The sequence below is a fragment of the Neopelma chrysocephalum genome, unplaced genomic scaffold (assembly GCF_003984885.1).
Source record: "Neopelma chrysocephalum unplaced genomic scaffold, ASM398488v2 Primary Assembly neopelma1_76, whole genome shotgun sequence".
Classification (NCBI taxonomy): Eukaryota; Metazoa; Chordata; class Aves; order Passeriformes; family Pipridae; genus Neopelma; species Neopelma chrysocephalum.
Genome location: NW_020897737.1, coordinates 10,413,775 through 10,432,578, shown reverse-complemented (window position 1 = coordinate 10,432,578; position 18,804 = coordinate 10,413,775). Strand labels below are relative to the sequence as shown.

The 18,804-nt window shown below is 43.7% G+C and overlaps 1 protein-coding gene and 1 long non-coding RNA gene across 2 annotated transcripts in view; one reads left to right on the top strand and one right to left on the bottom strand.

The window, feature by feature from the left end:
- The window catches only part of TSPAN7 (tetraspanin 7), a 94,133-nt gene extending 77,190 nt beyond the window's left edge, over nucleotides 1-16,943 (bottom strand). The window contains exon 1 of the mRNA XM_027688862.1: nucleotides 16,813-16,943. Within this exon, the coding sequence (XP_027544663.1) occupies nucleotides 16,813-16,893 (81 nt within the window). The 5' untranslated portion in view covers nucleotides 16,894-16,943. The remainder of the gene's footprint in view (nucleotides 1-16,812) is intronic.
- Nucleotides 15,806-18,804, top strand: part of LOC113970212 — an 11,386-nt gene continuing 8,387 nt past the window's right edge. Inside the window, exon 1 of the long non-coding RNA XR_003535078.1 lies at nucleotides 15,806-16,218. This is a non-coding gene — a long non-coding RNA (uncharacterized LOC113970212). The remainder of the gene's footprint in view (nucleotides 16,219-18,804) is intronic.

The following is an 18,804-nucleotide window of genomic DNA, read 5'->3' as shown; positions in this document are numbered from 1 at the left end:
GTGTAGCTGAGAGAGAGCTCCACTGCCTTTACAGAGAACAGGGCTTTGCAGTCCTGATTGCTTTCAAATTTGGACCTTCTTTATATTTGAGCTGGTTTCTGCCAAATCAAGAGCCTATCACAGAGTTACTCCCAGAAGGCTGTAACCAGAAACAGGGCTTTGCAGGTGTTTTGTACAAAGACCATACAATTGTATTGCAGATACAAGATGGAAATGCTCCAAAGGTAGACAATGGAGGCTACTTTTCTTCTGACAGAAAAAGCCTTGAAATGACCTCCCAGCTTCAGGCCAGAAAGGTGAAAGAGAAAGGATATGGAAGAGGTTGTTAAACATGGTCATTTTTGTGAGAACATTGCCCAGGGGGTTCACAACATTTCAAAGTAGGGCTTTTAGACCACCATGAACAGAGTCCCTCTGGCCTTCCAGTGCTGAGCACATGCAGAAGAGTCTTGCTAGCACAAGAAGGCTGGTTTGGGAAGAAAGCAGACAGATCAAGAGATCTTTGTGGCAGAATCCTGTGACCACCTGGAAAAGAGATTTCTGAAATATCTCAGCCTTTCCTTGGAAGCTTAGCAGAAGTCAGTTTTGTCACCAGAATCCTGGAAGCTACACATTTCTATAAGCTGGTGCAAATGACCTTCTACAGGAGAAAATGAGTTCACAAACACAGAATGACACAAAGAAAGTTTTAATTGCCTTAGAAATTACTTTAATACCAAATGAGGCAACGATGCTTCAAATGGAGGGAAGGCAGTTTCCAAAATAAGACATCTCACATTAATTTGACAGGAGGCCCCAGGTATCCTATACCAACTGTATCCCTCTATTCTTTGAACGCCAGAAATGCTTGTCACTGAGTGCAGAATCTGGCTTTACCCTAGACACAAGCTAGTTTGTGTACATGGCGTGGGAGGACAGGAAGAAGTTTCACCATCTTACTTGGTTTCCTCTTCTCTCCCAGGGCAATTCAGAGGCAGTCCCCATGGATCTTTTCATAAGAAATTGTCAACCTTTTCTACTTATGCTCAAAAGACAGACATCAAGATAGAAAGAATTATTGTCACCACAATGATGTAGCATTAGGAAAGTGCAAATTTCATAATCCAAGCTTTGAGACAAATGTTTCCAGGCCAGGCTGAGGAGAAGTGTCTTCTCCTCGCCCAGCTGTGCAAGGATAAGGTCTTTTATCCTGACAGCATCACCTTAGGTCTTCTTCTTAAGATCTTCCACATCATTCTCTGGACACTTCTAATGTGTTTTATCTACTACAGGTTATTATCCTGCTTTTGAAAATAGAAGCCAGAGGGTGGTAAGGCACTGGAACAGATTGCCCAGAGAACTTGTGGATGGAAGTGTTCAAAGCCAGGTTGGATGGGGCCCTGATCCAGTGGTGGCATCCTTGTCCATGGCAGGGAATTGAAACTAGGTGATCTTTAAGGTTCCTTCCAACCCATACCATTCTGTGATTCTATGATTATATCATCCCAGGATTGACACAAGCTCTAGTTACCTTATATGAAGCAAGGAGTGCTTAGCCTCTGACCATCTAGGGGAAAGAAAAAGCTTTAAATTCTGAACTGGGGCAGGGGAGAACCAAATGAAATGTTATCTTCTAAACTGGAAGCTTCTAGGACAAGAACAACAAAAAGTGAAAAACTCACAAAGTCATGAATTTCCCATGCCTGTCTGACAGGGAATTTTTCAGTAAGAAGTTTCTCACATTTTTATTCATGTTGTTTCTGAGTGTCAAGAGGAAACAGATACCAATATATACTGTAAGAACCCTCTGAAAGTCCTGATCTACCAAATCACAATGACATGGCCATGTCTATGATCTCTTGGCCTTTGTCTGCTGGTGCCTTGACAAACATCCAACACAATACAGTGAGCAAAGCAGAGATGGCTGTGGATAAGCCCTGGCCACCTTAGCAGAATCAAAGATTGACCTCCACAGACTATGCTTAATATCACAGCTTTCTTCATCCATGCTTTTCCCTGGCCCCTTAGAGATGAGCCCATTGGTACAGATTTAAACAAAGTGGGAGGATAGGGGATGCTACAAGCCCAGTGTTAGGAAGAAACTGCCCCAGAACATGAGCTCTGCAAGGCAGCCACTTTCTGACATGTCCCCCTCTCCTCTTTGGCCTTTTACCTCTCATGGTACCCAAGTATTTTAGTGCAGGAGCAAAGCTGTGGGGGGAAATACTGGTCCAAACTGTCTATGACTAATTCTGGTTTTCCTCCTTCAGTTTTGCATTAGTTACTACATTTTCAGGCCATCCTGTGGTAGAGCACACAGGGAAGAAAGATTACATAATGGAACTGGCTGCTCTCTCTTCTGTGTATTTTCTTACACCGTACTTTTGATTACAGGATAAACCAAAAAAAAGAAGAAAACCAGCAAGCACAGCAATTTTATTTAAGAAGAGGTATAATTTCAACATCATTGATCTAGCCTGACATGAACCACATACATTGATTTTCAAGTATGCCAAGAGTTGGAATAAAAAATACCAAAAATCTGATCTCCACAATTCCAGTGCCAGCTGTGCTTCCTCCTGGGAAGCATTCACAATGCAATCCAAAACACATATGTAGATAACACTGGCTCCTACCCCTATGATCCTTCCTGTCCTAGCTAGCATGGGCCATCTGTTACTGCTTAACAGGCAGCTCCACTAGATACTGGATTGGTACGACTTACAGGAAAAGGATGAAATAAACTGCCAGGAAAAATAGTATTAAGAAGTCTTTCCTAAGCAACTCATAATTTACCATTTGAAAAGTGTCATTTATACTGCAGCACATAAGGTGATAAAAGAAAACAAAGCAGGAACTAAGCCACAGACCAATCTCTGGCCCTACATGATACCACTTTGGGAGAAGGAGAAGTGGCAAACAGAAATCATGCTATGGTTTACCTGAAAATTCTTTCTCTACCTAAAAGCAGCATGGTCCAGGAATACCAGAGAAATTAATTACCTTTTGCTGAGTCCCTGCTGAGGCCTTTCCCCTCTTGATCACCAAGACATACGAGAGGATAAGAACAAAACAGTGACTGCTCTAAGCCATTCTGCTCTGCTCTCAGCCCCACCAACTGACCAATAGCCATTACAAGGGATTTTAGGACAGGGACCATCAGAAGAAAACCAGCCTGTCATTCACCCACTCAGATCCAAGATGTATGTTAAGATGTATGATGACATCTTTCCATGAGCTGTCCCTACCTACACCCACCAAACAACAAAATACACCTTAACCCAGGCTAGTGAAAAGCCTTAATTTAACTCTGATACAAACCAAGGGCAGCCAGCATTAACTTCTTCTAGAAGGGTCTTGCTGGGATGTGGGAGAAAGCATAGACCTATGGTACAGGCTACAGAATAGGCTCTCAGCATGAACCAATTCCTTTCTACTTGAAGAAATGCCTAAATTAAATGTTTCCTCCGAGCAATAAGTTACCTGAAATCCTCGTCCTCACAACCTGTTCTAGCCCTAAATGGCAGCTTGGGAAGTCAACACTGTCCTGCAGAGCACAAGTTAGCCTCTGCCCCAGTAGGTGTTACTGCCCTTTTCCTCCACTAAAGCAGAGTTCTGAGAGCTGCCATCGCCACACAGACTGTACTTTGTAGCTGTGTGATTAAAATTTAACAAACAAAATAATAAGTTTTTGCAGCTGTCATACTATCCACTGCATGAGTAAACTAGAGAGAAATCCTTCTTTAGCTAAGAAGTCAGTGCAGTTCATAGAAGCACTTGATAATCTCACTCAGAATCTGGTAGAATCCACAAATGACAAAATTCTGCACACTGGTCTTTAACCAGAGCTCCATGTTAGCAAAACCTTTCTCCATATCCTCATGTCTGCAGCAGGGTAAAAGTGAGCAAACCACCTTGTTCTGGAGGTCACCATTTAAACTTGATCCTGCTTGCTACACTTGGAACACACCATGGAGATAACAGATCACTGACAGCACAAAAAGGATGAGGACATTCTTAGGCAGGCACAACAAGTCTCCTCTCTTTGAGTAAGTGTGTCAACATGCTTGTTTCCCAGCCAAATGATCTTTCAAAATAAAGGTGGATATCCATCTACAGAAATGTGAACTTTTTTCCATGAAGGAAAACTATCCCCCCTATGCCCTGCATGACAGAATTTTTTTTCCCCCCACAAAAGGGCCTGCCTGATCTATGAAGCCAGGAAAGTTGTGTGGATCATTCCCAGCTGTGGAAGCCCACTCACCCTGGGACTTGCTCTCATGCACCAGCAGCAGTGCTCCCTCTCCCAAGATATTGAGTAGTCTGAAATGCTTTTTCCAGTGCATTATGTGTATGCAACTTCAGAATAAAGAAACATCATGGTGTACCAATGCCATAGTTCAGATACAGCCAGCTGCTCCATCATAATCTCTCTCCACAAGCAGTATTCATTAGACTTCTCAGAAACATTCCCATACTCTACAGGCTGCCTTAACATCAGGTAAAGTGCAATTTTTGTTTCAGCTTGCTATTCTTGCAATTGAAATAAGATGTCAAAGTGAGTGCTACAATGTAATAATTACCGTCAAGGACTTAAAATAACTGACTCACAGCTGTGCCAAATTTGACCAAACCATTCCTTAGACATATTGCTGGATTTTCATTAGTGTCTCCATCTATAAAACGGACATGCCAACTACTGTTTTTTAAGGACTACCACTGGTAAATAAATCCAAAGGTTTAGTTTTGCCATAAGTAATTACACTTAAGAACCAGGAAAACATCATATACATCTGTCAATGTTGTAAACAATCCACCCTATATACATACAGGGTGCAGGGTCCATTTTTTTCTGAATTTGTTCTGAATTTAATCCAAAGAATGTGCACTCTGCCATGCCCTCTGGTGCCAGCCATAATACTCAGCATTTATTCATCTACCAGCTGACTCATGTGTGATCTCACACTACTTCACCAACTCATCAACACATTTACAGATCGAGTCTTTTGCTTCTGCCTTTTTCAGTTTAGGCTTTGTTTTCATAGAAGCTGCAAAATTTTAAACACAATTCTACCTCTTTTAGGGTCCATCTAAGCTTCAGTAGAACTGACACGTCAGAGGATCACACATATTGCAAAATGATGTCATGCTGCAAAGTCATAGGGCAACAAAGCACGTCTAGAGACAGGAGGCAGAACTTCACAAATCTTCCATCTGGACAGAGGAGGGGAAACAGGGTTTATCCTGCTGAGATATCCAGCACAAGGATGAACATTAAACGCTCCCAATCCCAAGTCTATGGAAATAATAACTGTCTGTTTCACTGAAGTTGAATATTAAGAACAGGGAGGTTTCAAAAACCATTGCCTGACTGTGTAAGACAGTTCGGTCGTATTTGCTTCCCACTGATTTTAAGCAGAACAAGACGATTTTACAAGATATTTTACACCTTTCATATGGACAAAGCTCAGTCCACCCACATGTGCTCATCAACCCCAGCTGATGTAATTCTTCTTAAAATGTCTTTTTATTTCATATTCTTTTGCTTGCCAGTATTGCACTAACATATGATGTAGAGCAAATATGTTTTCAAGGGGCACATGTTACTGCCACACAGACTTGGACTTGGGTGCATAACTGATCAGCTGGTGAATGGTACTAGAACAGAAACTGGTTAACTCTGTTCCTCACTGATGAGATAGCTCTTATTTTTATATCATTAATAACTTGATTGATTACCTAAGAGTGAAGTCTTCGCATGAAATTCTTCTGAATGTCCTTCAGATGATTTAAAGGTCTGCAGCCTTCTGTATTTTTCATATTCCATGGTGGTGGAAAAAATAGGAATTCATCTTGGCCTAATATCTGGCATGAAACTGGAAAGCCAAGCACTTAATGAAATTAGGAGAAGAAATCAACTAAGCGGTTGTGGCTCAGTTATATTCTTGATCATCTGGGGATTGCATTGCTCCAGGAAACAACCCAGCTCCTTGCTTTAATACTAGATATTCTTCACAGCAGAAGAATTAATCCTGTCTGGTCCCCCAGCAATGTAATGTCAGTGAATGAGGGGGGGAGGGAACACTTTAAATCTGATACTTCTGTTAAAAAATAGCTATGGTGCAGCATGCTCAGGTTTCCATACAACAGGGACCAGGTTTGGTTTGGGTTAAAGAGTATTACATGCATATCACGCATGCCAGCTCACAGAAACTGAGACAACTTTTCCATATCATTTTGAACAACTTCATGAGCTGAAAATTCTCTCTACCACAGACATACCTATTTTAAGTACAACCATCTTGTCAGAAAGCAACTGGTTGTTGCTTACAAAACACAAAAGTCCTGGAAGTGGGAGGTTTTATTTTTGTTTCTGGTTTCAGTTGAAAATAACACAAGTGCTGGATGAAATACTGTTTATTACCCACAGTGGTTGGTCCAGCACACCTCCTGCAGCTTGTAATTTCACCGGCTGGTGAGCACAGTGGGACAGCCCACCCCACACCTGCGTGCCCCAGGGCAGAGCCTGGCAGTGCTCTTACCCTGTCCAGAGGGCTGCTGGCTGTCCCCTGGCTGTGGCAGGGACCACCTTGGATGGGGCAAGGACCCATGGTCCTGTCTTGCATATACCTCTGGTGACCATGCCTGTAAACACAGCCAAGGGTGGGTGAATTCAGTGCTGAGCAGGGGACAGAGGGTGCTGAACTGCCCTTTCCATGCCCAGAGGATGCTTAGTGAAAGCATCACTTTAAAGTAGGGAGACCAAAGGAGAAAGATTTAAAAAAGAGTATTTTCCCATAAGAAACTATTTATTTACAAGGTCATGGGCAGAAACAACAGTTGTCCCATCCTGCCAGGGAATTTTGCACAAGTGTTCTGAAAGCTGCACAGGGACCCTGCACATACTCAGTAAATGCAGCAAAGTCATGCTGCCTCCTAGAAAGACTGTGAGTGTCCCCAGTCCTACCTGCCATGACAGAAATAAACCTGTAGTGCCATCCCTGTGAACTGCTTTTTTTCCCTTTTTAAAAGGTGTGACCTTCCATTAGAAAATCCTGCTTCAATCCCTTTGCATCAAGTCCTGATTTGTGAGAACAGGAAGCAAGGAATACACTGAGGTCTGGATTCTATGTTCCAAGAAATAATACTGAAACATTCCTGACAGTCAGCTTCCCAGCATCTTAAGGTCCTGGTTCTTTCTTCAGGAGTTTTTAGACCTCACTTGCATAGAAAAAAAACAAAATCCTGAAGTCGGCAGGTGATGCATAGATGGTCTATAAGTTGTTCTGGGACAAGAAAGATCAATTTAAGCCTCCAGGTTATTTGATCTGCACGATTTAACTAATCAGTTTTTTCTGAAGTAACTGGAAAGAGAAAATCAGTTCCAGACAACACTTAAGCTGATCTCAGCATTCACTAGCAACTCCACACTGGGTCAGCTGACTCATAGACTCAGCTATACAAAAAAGCAGCTCTACCATAGCATCAATGACCTGTAAACCCAGAGGAAGTTGAAAAAAAAAAAAAAGAGAATCTCTAAACATGAAAAAATATCAGCTGCTGGTTTCCTCTAAGACATTATTTGGCAGGTAAATCAAATCACACTCTGTCTGCAATCAGTGCACAACGCAGAGCAGTAAGTCCTGCACTCAGCACAGGGCAGCTGCACCTGTAAAAATGATCCCAACCATAAGATGCAGCCATCAGGAAGAGCATCAAGGTCCTGAGGGTAACCTATCTGTATTTGTTCCCTCTTTGTTTTCAAAGAGAAACAGAAGTGACATGCACTTAATTATGTTTCCATTCCAAGCCTAATTAGAGACAGTTAGATGTTAAGTACTATTGAAAGTGAAACGCATACAGGAGGATTGAGTTTCTACCTGTTCTTTCTGTTAATGCATACCTGGAAAGTGTCCTCTCTTTTATCTTAACCTGTTCTTGCAAGCATGAAAGCCACAACTTTCCTGACACATTTCTGGTGTTTTGACTGCCTTTTGATACAGTGGTGGCCATAGCTATTTGAAATGAAAATGCTTTGGCCAGGAGACTATTAGGGAACACAACAAAAATCAAGGGATTTTCCCCCTTCACCTTGATTGCAGGAAACTTGCATCAATTGTCCATCTCAAATAGCTTTTGGAATTGACTTGCACGTGTTGCCATAATTTGTATACAGTGTCCTTCACCTTTTCTTTGGTGAGGTCAGAGTAGAGCACCTGGACAGGCCAAGCAAGCTGCATGCTGCCATGCACCTTTGTGTTATCTTGTAAAATGGAAAAAAAAGTGCAATCCAGGTGTTTATCCTTGCAGAGCGCGTGGGCTTGCAGACCCCAGTTCCCCAGACTGTGCCACAGATTTTCCCCTCTGGTTGGGCCCTAAGCCCCAGACACAACTTTGAAGCCTTGGTGCTGCCCAATTGGACTGATGCAACTTATGTCACGACACAGCCCGTGATGCCGTAAACTGGCCTAGTTTCAAGTCCAGCTACAAAAAAGGAACGTCAGCATTACCTGGCATATTCAGGAAATTCTCATTTCTTTGAAAACTTTCTTTTTTTAGGATTATCCAAGCCACCAACTGTTTCCATCCCTGAGAAGACTACCTCCATCAAAAATTTCAGGTTGTGATATAGCTCCCATTTATTTTTAGAAATATACTAAATGAGCAGTTTTTCATATTCGGTTGCCAAAAATGCTGAAAAGGAATTTTCTAAACACTTCAAAGTTGTTGCCAGATGGAGGCCAACCTATCAGAAACTCTGTCCAAATGATAAAGGTTTTTAAAGCCTATCAAATCATTAAATCAGCATGGTGCAGCTGAATCTTCAGTTGCAGGGGTTGTACTTAGGTCCTCGCAATAAGAATTTCTCGTGTGCTAAGAGTGAGTTACAAACATACTGTGCTGGTGCAATTCAGTGCAATTTGCTGCTCCTGTGTAGTGCATTCTTCAAAACAGTGCCTGTAATCTGGTCAGGAACAAGATCCTGAAGAATTTGTCAGCTTCACTGACAACTTCAATCCCGTGGCATCAGCAGGTCTGAGCTGATCATTTCTATTCAAAGGCATTAAGGCACTGAGTGGTTATATGGGTCATACAGCAGGGGCTTCCTTCCCTTCCCAGTTTTAGGGAAATGTAAGTGCTCCTCTTCCTACAATATTTACAGGGTTTCACTCTCTCCTCTCCTCCTTCTCTGCAACACCATATAAGCATGCCAACCTTTTCCTCAGGTCTGCTCCTAAGATCCACAGAATTTTGTAGATTAAGTCCATCGCCTTGTTATTCATATCATCACATTCTCCTAGCAAATAAGCTCTTACAAAAAAATTCTTGAATATGAAAAAAACCCAAAAGGAACATTTCTTTTCGATCCATCCTAATCCACATGCAACCCAAACCAAATGCAACCCTTTTTCAAAGCTCACAGCAAATAACTCTCAGAAATAAATGATGGCAAGGCACAATTTCAGCCTTCTTCCCAGCCCAGGCTGTTGCCTTGTGGTGCATCCTGCTTGGCTTTTGGGAGGGAGTCACTGCCGGTATCACACAGTGACCAGCCACCAACTGAGCTCAGCACAGAAATTCAAGGAGATGAGTAAAGCAAGAAATGGGGAGGGAAAGGGAGCTGCTTGCTTCTATTAAAGATTTTAGCACTGTCCCCAGAACCACATAGATGAAAACAGAACATCTGGAAAACATCTTGCAAAACACTACATGGAAATTACAGCAAAATTAGTATTAGCAGCATTGCTTCCACTCTTTTACTACAGCTCCTAAAAATCCTGTGGCCTACTCCCAGAGCTCAAAGAACCAACTCAGCTATGAAGTAATGATAATCCTGTAAGACACAAGTGTGCCATGCTTCAGAGTCTCTTTAGTACAGGAGAAATTTAAATACTTCCCTCTCATAACCCAGAACTGTTATATATATAAGCCATCTGCCCACCGCCGTGAAAGAGAGCTAAGATGGAAAGAAGCACATTCTACCAAAGTGAAGGATCTATTCTCTGAGAGATGATTAAATGTTAATTAATTGGGTGAGCCCAAAGAAATAACATTATGTAAATAAAAACAGCCTTACAGTATCTGTTATCTGCTCCCTACAGTCACCTCTGTAGTCTTGCATTTTATTCTAAAGATTCAGTCACCAAGGTTTGCAAGACACTGAGGGTTGAAAACTGCAAATTTGGTAGCTGCAGAACAGACTCAGTATTACAGTAAAGCTGGTATCTATGTAACATGAATCTCTGGGCTTAAAATGCATGTGAAAGATTGAAGGAGATGTTTCTGCAAGCTCAGTGCACAAAGAGCCTTTCTAGATATTCATCTATTAACTCATTGGCATGTAAATTTGTAGGACAGTTATAACAGCCGAAGAAATGATGATAAAAATCCAGAGATGGAGACAACTAACAATACCAGGTAACCTAATTTAGATCCCTGACAGCACAAGGAATTGATAAATAGTCACAGAACCACAGATAAAATCAGATTATTGGATCCATTTTAAATTCCCTTGGTTTACCTACAATAATTGTCTCCGTTTCCTTGACAAGCACAGCTGGTATGAACCAGCATCCAAGGAAAAGGACTCTACTGCTGTTTCAATGGAAAAGTGATAACAAAGCCTCCCCAGCATCCTTCCTTAGAATTTCTATTTACACTGTTTAGGCCACACAACAGGTTGCTTAGAGCAGGAGTGAATGCTAAACAGCCAAGTGTTTACTACACATACAGCGGTACTCCCCCACACCTCCATCCCCTGTGAAAAAGCAAGAGCTTGTGCCACTGCTTGTTATGAATGTATCCTATATCTTCCCAAATGTAAATGAAATACTTCAAGTCACCCACTGTCCCTCTTCACCAGTCCAAACCAACCTGCTAATGTGAAAAAGTTACCATCCTCAAACTAGAGAACTGTCCAGATACAAACTCCAAGGTTAAGGGCTAGCAGGTACTTTGCTGAGACATAGCCATAGTTACACAAATAAAAAAGAAGGAGCATTTGGCCAACAGCAAAGTCAATTATTCATTTAAATGAGGTGTACATTTTCAGAACGTGAATGGGCATCGACAATGCAAAAACTGCACCAACTTGCCAGTTTCTCTGCTCCAAATAGGCAAACTGGCTACACTCATAAAACCAATTTCCTACCAAGGAGAGGAACAGAGTGAGGTCCTAGAAATGTCTGAAGGCACAATCCATGCCACATGGAAGCTTCCCCTGTGACATCCCACCCGTAGGTGACCCTGGGGTAACAGGCAGAGGTTCTGCATGCTGGCAACAACAGCCCCAGCACTAGGTATGGAACACACATCAAAGTCATAATCTTCCCTGTTTATCCACACTGTCTGGAGCTGCCTTGCTGGCATAGATCTCATCTGTTAGGACTATCATCAAGGGGGTTTTGTACCACACTGTAATAAAAACAAAAAATCCCACCAAAACCACCACAAAATTAAGCCAAGTTGGGTACATATCACAAGAGGAAACTTAGAAAGCTGACTCTGGAGTTATGGTTTAAAACACCAAGGAGCCTTTATTTGTTGTTTTTTAAATCCAGTTATTTATTTAGCCAACAGAATTCACCTTGGGCTATACTCACAAGAAAACACCACTATCTTTAATTTTTCATGTATATCATTATGTGAGCAGAACAGGAAACAACTGACTTCAGGAGGCAACTGCATGAGATTTGTACCTAAACCATGGGGCACTCCAAATCCATCATGATGGAGGGATTTTGTGCATTTTTGAGAGTGTGATTTTTTTTTTTATTTCAGGTAACTATGTATGAATAATAACATTTCTTTCTAAAAGTATAGCGATGTTGACTTTGCAGTCAGCAGAACCACCAAAAGATTGAGCAATCTAAGCCACATGGGAAAGCTAAAATTTTCCCAAAATATTTCCTTTAAAACCATCTGCTAACAGATATTTTAAAAAAAAATTGAAGAAAGAATATAAGCATTTTAAGAGGTATGAAAAAGACCAGAAACATGCAGAAAATAATACAGAAGCACTGCAAAGAATTTCTGAGGAGAAAATCAGTAATTTCAGCAACCCAGCTGGACACTCATAACGAAGATGACTAATGCCACTAGTAACTCAAAGGGACACGCAAATTTAATCCCATATTATAATGCATGGCTAAAAAGGTTGCATTTGAAGATGGGTCAGGAGTGGAGCCATAAATCTGTGTTACAGGGGAGGCCACTTGCTCTTTGTCTCAGGCATTTCCCAGAAAATGGCTTTGTGAGCTCCTGGAACGGTGGGTGAATGCTGCCTCCACCCTACCACCACAGCACGAGGATAGGGAGCTGCCTGCCCCAACATCACAGCCACTCACAGCCCCCCACCAGTGACCTCCTTTTCAGGAAGCCTGAAAGATGATGGAAATGGGGGGGTGGGATTCAAAGGAGACACCAACTCTCCCAGTGCCCCCCATGCTAGAGAGGGCCTGAGCCCATCATCCTTCATGTGCCGTCTTCTGACCCCCTGACCTCCACACCAGTGACACCACAGTCACCAGAGGAACTGGCTAAAAGAAGATGAACTACAAGAAAACATGCAATTTCAACCTGGTTTAAAATCACAGCACTGGCTATGGCCTCACAGCTAAGCAACGCTTACCTGTCCCACCACACTCCAGTCCATGGATCTCCTGCCACTTGCCAGCCCCCAAGGGGTCCTACCAGGATGCACAGGTCCATTTTCAAAGCGATAAAAACTTGGAAAACTAAACTACTGCTATTGCAAATGGCTATCTTAATGCAGATTTTGTCACACTGCAAAAGACTAGCCAAGTTCCAAGAACTTAATGCAGTCTCCAAAACGTTGACTTTGGAAGGTGCTCTTCAGATCAGTGACTCACCTTGGAAAAATATCTGAATGGAAACTCTACTTCTATGCTTTTATTACATTAATGAACAGCAAGAAAACCCAATACCGGTAGTACAGCACACACAAAGCACTCATTTGAGTGCCAAGAGTCTCACAGGGCCTAAAATTGGAAGGTAATCACTTTGCTACGGTGCCTATTTGGGGCAACAAGAAGCTTTGCATGGAAGATGAAACCCGTTTTCTGCAGACGAATAACTTTAAGGACCAGTGCATGGACCCTTAAAGCTCCCTACAAAAACACATTGAGGCAGGCAGTTAATTTGGTAACAAAATATATTTTGAAGGCTACAATGAAGTATTAAGTATACACATGTTTTAAGACAAAAGGTTACTTAAGTGTTAGACAATTACAAGGTACCGAGAGGTGCTTCAAGGTTTCATTCTCCTATATATATAAAAAAAATCACTTTGAATTCTAATCCAAAATTCATCTTCTCTTATAAACAAGACAGGTTATATCTCCGATTTCTATGCAAGCAATCTATGATACCCAAAAGGAAAAAAATAAAAATAGCTAACAGCCAAGCAGAGCTTTTATCACCTATTTTTAATCTGCTAGTTCCAAATCAAATGCATTCAGTACAGAATTCTGATTAAGAAAAAAATGGCTGTTGAATTTTTATTACTACATCCCTTAAGGACCAAAAGCGGTAACCTTAGGCACTTAATGTGTTCTATGAATAACAATACATATGAGCACATAAAAAGCTTGTTATCTCTGTTTATGGAATTTTTTTACCATATTGATACATTTACGGAAAGAAGTTGGGAAGTGCAGTGAGGGGGAGGAGAGGAAGCTATCAAAATAACAAATACCATTAAATAAAACCTATTTGGAGAAGAACAAGCTACACAGTATGAAATTTGAATGAACCATGTCTCCTCATTACAGTCCTGCAGCTCCCATGTAGTCAGCGGACCCTCATTCAATGCTCATACTAAAAGCCTTCACTTATATGCACCTCTCCCATTGATACAAATGCAATTCATATTTAACCCTGACAATCACTTGTTATATGAGTTTTCTGTGTGCATAGATTTTCTTATTTTATAAACAACATAAACGAAGAGAAGTCCTTCATGATGGTTCAAAACAGCTCACTGGAGGCACAGAAGAATCTTCTCCCCCTGTCCCCTCACATCAGAGTCCATAACCACCTGGCTTGATAACCGAAGGGTTGCCACCATACACCACCCTCTCACAGGACAACTTTCTGCACTGTGTTATAACACAGTTCCATCTCCATAGCTAGAAAAAAAATCCATATGAACTGCAGCTAAGCAACAGAGGGCTTTCTCCTTCAGAAGTCAGCTTGCAACCTCTCCAAAAAATGTGGGACAGCCATCAGAATGAAAATTTACAAACCAGCCATTTGTGGCGCTGGCATGGTTTCCTTCTGGTATTTAGATCAGTCCAAGAAATAAATTTTTAAAATAGTTCCTCCAATAGAATCCTTCCCATATTTTCAGCTCTGAGAATTCACAGGGACTAAATTCAAGTTACACTGGCTCTGGAGCCAGCAGCTTGTTAGAGTACAAAAAGCACCCTAGAAAATAATGGAGGGAGGGTTGAGGCAAGTCCATGCTTCTCTCAGCTCTCAAACTTGCCTGCAAAAAGAAAAGGAGCATATGGCCAGAGTGAACTAGGTTTCTGCTCTACTCATTGCAATAACTGTAACCTCCTCCAATTTATGTTATTTGGATTTTAAAGCTCAACAGGGGGCCAAACATGTGAATTAGTTTTTGTTCTTCTATTTAGCATGGAAGAAGTAATGAAGACTTAGGGTCTGCTGTCAAATATTTTGGACCTTTACAAAGTCCTTTGCTGTCTTCCCCCACTGAGACCTGCCTAGGTTTCCATAGGTTGGTGCCTTGAGAAACCAGATGAAAGAGCAAGTAGGATAGTTCACTCTCCTTTGCTCATGGTTGCAGGATTCTGTCTCCAATTGTTTATTTCTTCTTCCTTTTCTGGGCTCAAGGAAGATGATAAGCAGACAAATACTCTGAGGGCTGCCAAATGTTAAGTAACTAAAAGAGTGGGCCATGCCCTTGGAGAAGACCAGGACACACGGGAGCCTGACACATAGTTCAGAGTAAAATAATTTGCAGGAGAGCATCCCACCAGCACAGCTGTGTTGCTGGAGCCCAAACCAGAGCTCAGCTGTGTTATTTACCCTACAAGGTCCCAGCTGTCAACCTGGCCTGGCATCACGACAGCCTACGGCACAAATGCCCTTAGCCAGCTGCTTGGCTTAATGTACAATTCTCTCTTTTTTAATGAGATTAGCGCTGGTGAAATGTGCTAGCTCAACGGACATTCCGGTCTAAGTCCTCTGTTTTTTCAGGCTACAGCAGACACAGCAATCACTTTTAAAAGAAGACACAATTTTAAAAGACACCATAAATTCGCCAGGGCTTCTGCAATTGCTCATTCATCACAGGAAGAAGAGGGGCTTCTTATAGATCCACTGAGAACTGAGGACTGGAAAGGATGAGTCTTGAAATTGTGGTAAGTGTATAAACTTAGCAACCTACCTCCTCGAGACTAGCGTGAAGGATCTACTTGCCAACAAAAAAAACCAACAGATGATTCTGGCTTTTTATCCATTTCAGTCATCAAATATATCCGCTGCGGCTACCGCCAAAATTGTTAAAAAGCAAGGGGGAGGGGGTGTACGTTAAATACCGGGGAGCAGAGGGGGGTCAATAACACAGAGGTACTGCTGTAAATATGGATTAGCAAAATGCATTTTGGTTATGCTTTAAAAAAAACCCAGTTAAAGTTGAAACAGCTGAAGTAATGTGTTCACTATAACGCTGTCAAACGTTATTGCCATGAATAAGCAATTTTGTTTAGAATGCATTTTTAAGCAGAATGATGAAAATTTGAGTCACCCTGTTTCACAGGCACTATTCACAGCACAAAGCTACTAAACCGATAAAGCACAATCAGCTCCCCTTGCTAGGAAGTGACAAATGCGCCTTAGGGCACAGTATCGATGATGTGCGGATCACGGTCTCTAACGGCGCACAGCGGGGCCATTATCGTGTGTTGTCACCGCGTGCCATTAAAAGGACTTTAATCTGCCGATCGCCGCCGCGATACGCGGCTCCTGCCAGGGATCTACTGACTAACAGGCCGGGACGCTGCGAAACCCCCCATCCCCCGGGGTCGCCTGAAAAACACGGCCCGGCTCCCCCGTCAGTCAATCGCGGCAACTCAATTAATGCATCTGGGTCAGGAAAATGGTTTGCGGGAGCCTGAGCCCGGTTACGAAACGCAGATACCGCGGCGGGTACCGCGGGCGGCGGCGGAGGGCAGCACCCGCTGAGCCCAGGTGAGCACCGGGGAGGGACCGGGGGGCACCGAGGTGGCACCTCCGGGCCCCGCGGCGGGACGGGGATGCGGCAGCAGCGGGGACACGGGCGGGGGCCGCCTCGCAGTCCCCCCACCCCGGTCCGGCCGGCCAAGAGAGGCAGCGGGGAGGGGGGCAGCCAAGGCGGCTGTCGGGGAGACCCCTGCAACTTTCCCCGGCGGGGGCTCGGGAGGTATGTGCTCGGCGAAAGAAGAGGCAAAAAACATTACTTTCTATATATATACATATATATGTATGTGTGTGTATAAATATGTGCACATATATACACATATATATGAGTACATATATATATAAATGTGCATATATATATATATATATATATAAATGCATATATATAAAAATATAATTACACACATATAAATATGTGTGTGAGCATACACATATGTATTCCGGCGGATACAGTCCGTCCCCGCACGGCACGGCGGTGCCCCCCCGGCAGATCCGCGCTGCGGAGACCCCGCCGCCCCCCGCCCCGGGCAGGTGGGGGGCCGCGGGGGTACCGGGGCCGTGCCCGGGTGGTCGGTGTGTGCCCGCGCTGCGCCGCTCCGCACTCACCCAGAAAACGAAGGAGTAGATGATGAGGAGAGTTTTCAGACACGTTATCACGGGTTTGGTCTCCATTCTCCTCGATGCCATAATACTGAGATCCCGGCTGCAGGCTGGGCGCGGGAGGAGGCGGAGGAGGAGGGAGGGGAGGGGGAGGGAGGAGAGAGCTGGAGGGGGGTGGAGGGAGGTGAGCTCAGCTCAGCGCCAGGCTCGCCCTGCTCGCCGCGGCCCGGGCTCACCGCGCCTCCTGCTGCCGCCCGGGGACCCCCGCCCCGGGCTGCCGAGCGGCGGGGGCTGAAATATCACCTGCCGGGGGGTGGCCGCAGGGCACAGGGATCTGCCTCCGGGGTGTAATTTACTGGAATATCTCGGGTGAGGCGGGGGGAGGGCGGCTGAAGGTTTTGAAAGATGAAGTGAAAGAACCCCCCCGGCCTCCCCCTTTTCTCGGGAAGGTGCTCAGAAGCGTTGCTTGGGGTTCTTAGGGGCTTGGGGAGGGGGGCTGTGGATGGTCGAAGCTGGAGAGGGAATTGCCCGTACGGGAGAAAATATCTTTTGGTGTCACAATTAAAATGTGTGTTTGTGTGCAAGCTGCAAGAATCTGGAGACCAGAACAAGGGCGTGTAGGACAGGTTTGACAGTGCTCTGGTTACAGCCACATAGTCTGGGTGAGCCAGGCTGTGTAAGAGCAAGAGCTCTGCACCGAAGCCATTTGAGGGGCCAGGGCTCCTCCAGCCCTGCGCCTGTGACGTGCCTCTTTGCAGCTCCAGTGCAGGTGATTGCATTGAGACAGTAGGATCTATGATCTATGAATGAGCAGGTTGTGAAGCTCAGATGCTTCTGAAGCCTGGTCCCTAACCTTGGCTTCTCCTCAACCTCAAATCTCAACTCTACCCTAAAAAGACATTGAACCCCAACCTAAAATGATCAGAAACCTTGCCTTTGAGACCCCGAGCTTCAGCTGAAACAGACCTGGCTCAACTCTGCCTAGAGTGAGAGTACATCCCAGAGAGAGAACAGATCTCTGGAGAGAGACGGCTTCTCCTTATTGTCCCTACAGCCACCAGCCCACTGTGAAATCCAGCAAGGGGTGGACAGCAGAGAAATAACTGCATTAGTCTGGGAATGGAAAGGGACCTGATGCTGCAGAGCCCCTGCTGCAGCAAAACAGTGGTGTGGGACTCACTGGCCTCCTCTGGGTAGAGATAAAAAAGGCTTGTGGGGTGGCTGCCTTCAGGAAAACTATGGTGAGAATGAGGGCACACATGTGCCTTGGCAGCCCGAACTCCTGCGCCAAGACCATGGGCAGGCGCAGAGGGAATGACTTCAGGTTTCCTTTTCTGTAGTCCACATTTTGGAGGAGGGTAATGTGTGCATAGCATAGCATGTCCCTCCTGAATGGTGTGCCTGCACACCCCACAAAGCAGGGCTCCAAACTGTACCTTTTACTGCATTAAAATCAAAACAAGGTCAATGCTAAGCAGCGTATTTCCTCAAGCTACAAAAGCCGTGTAGTTTGCGCATCTGAGAAAATCAAAGTGATAAACCAGTCTTTGCTGCTCAAGGGACAGTGTTCAAAATAATATAGAGGAAAAAAATGGTTCCTGAGCAAGTGCTTTTGTAATATGCAGAAGTTTTGACATGAAAACTGCTGCAAGATTTTGCTTGGTTTGACTTATGTCTTTAAGGCTTGGTTAGCCTACTATTTCCCAAAACAATGAAGGCATCTAAAAGACGCTTGGGGGGGGAGTATTCTGCAGGAGATACTGGGGGTTTTAAGCAATCACTGTTTTTGTGGAAAATTCAGATGACAGGTGCATAAATCTTTATTGACTTGGCCATTAAAATGTAAATAAGTGCAGTAACTGCAAAAAATTATATTGACAGTAACAACAGTCATAAATATTCACTGTACAAAAATTATACTAAGATTTTTTTGACAGAAAATAGCTAAGCAAGAGCAGGAGACTTCTCTCCCTTCCCCTCACACATGGGCTGTAGAAA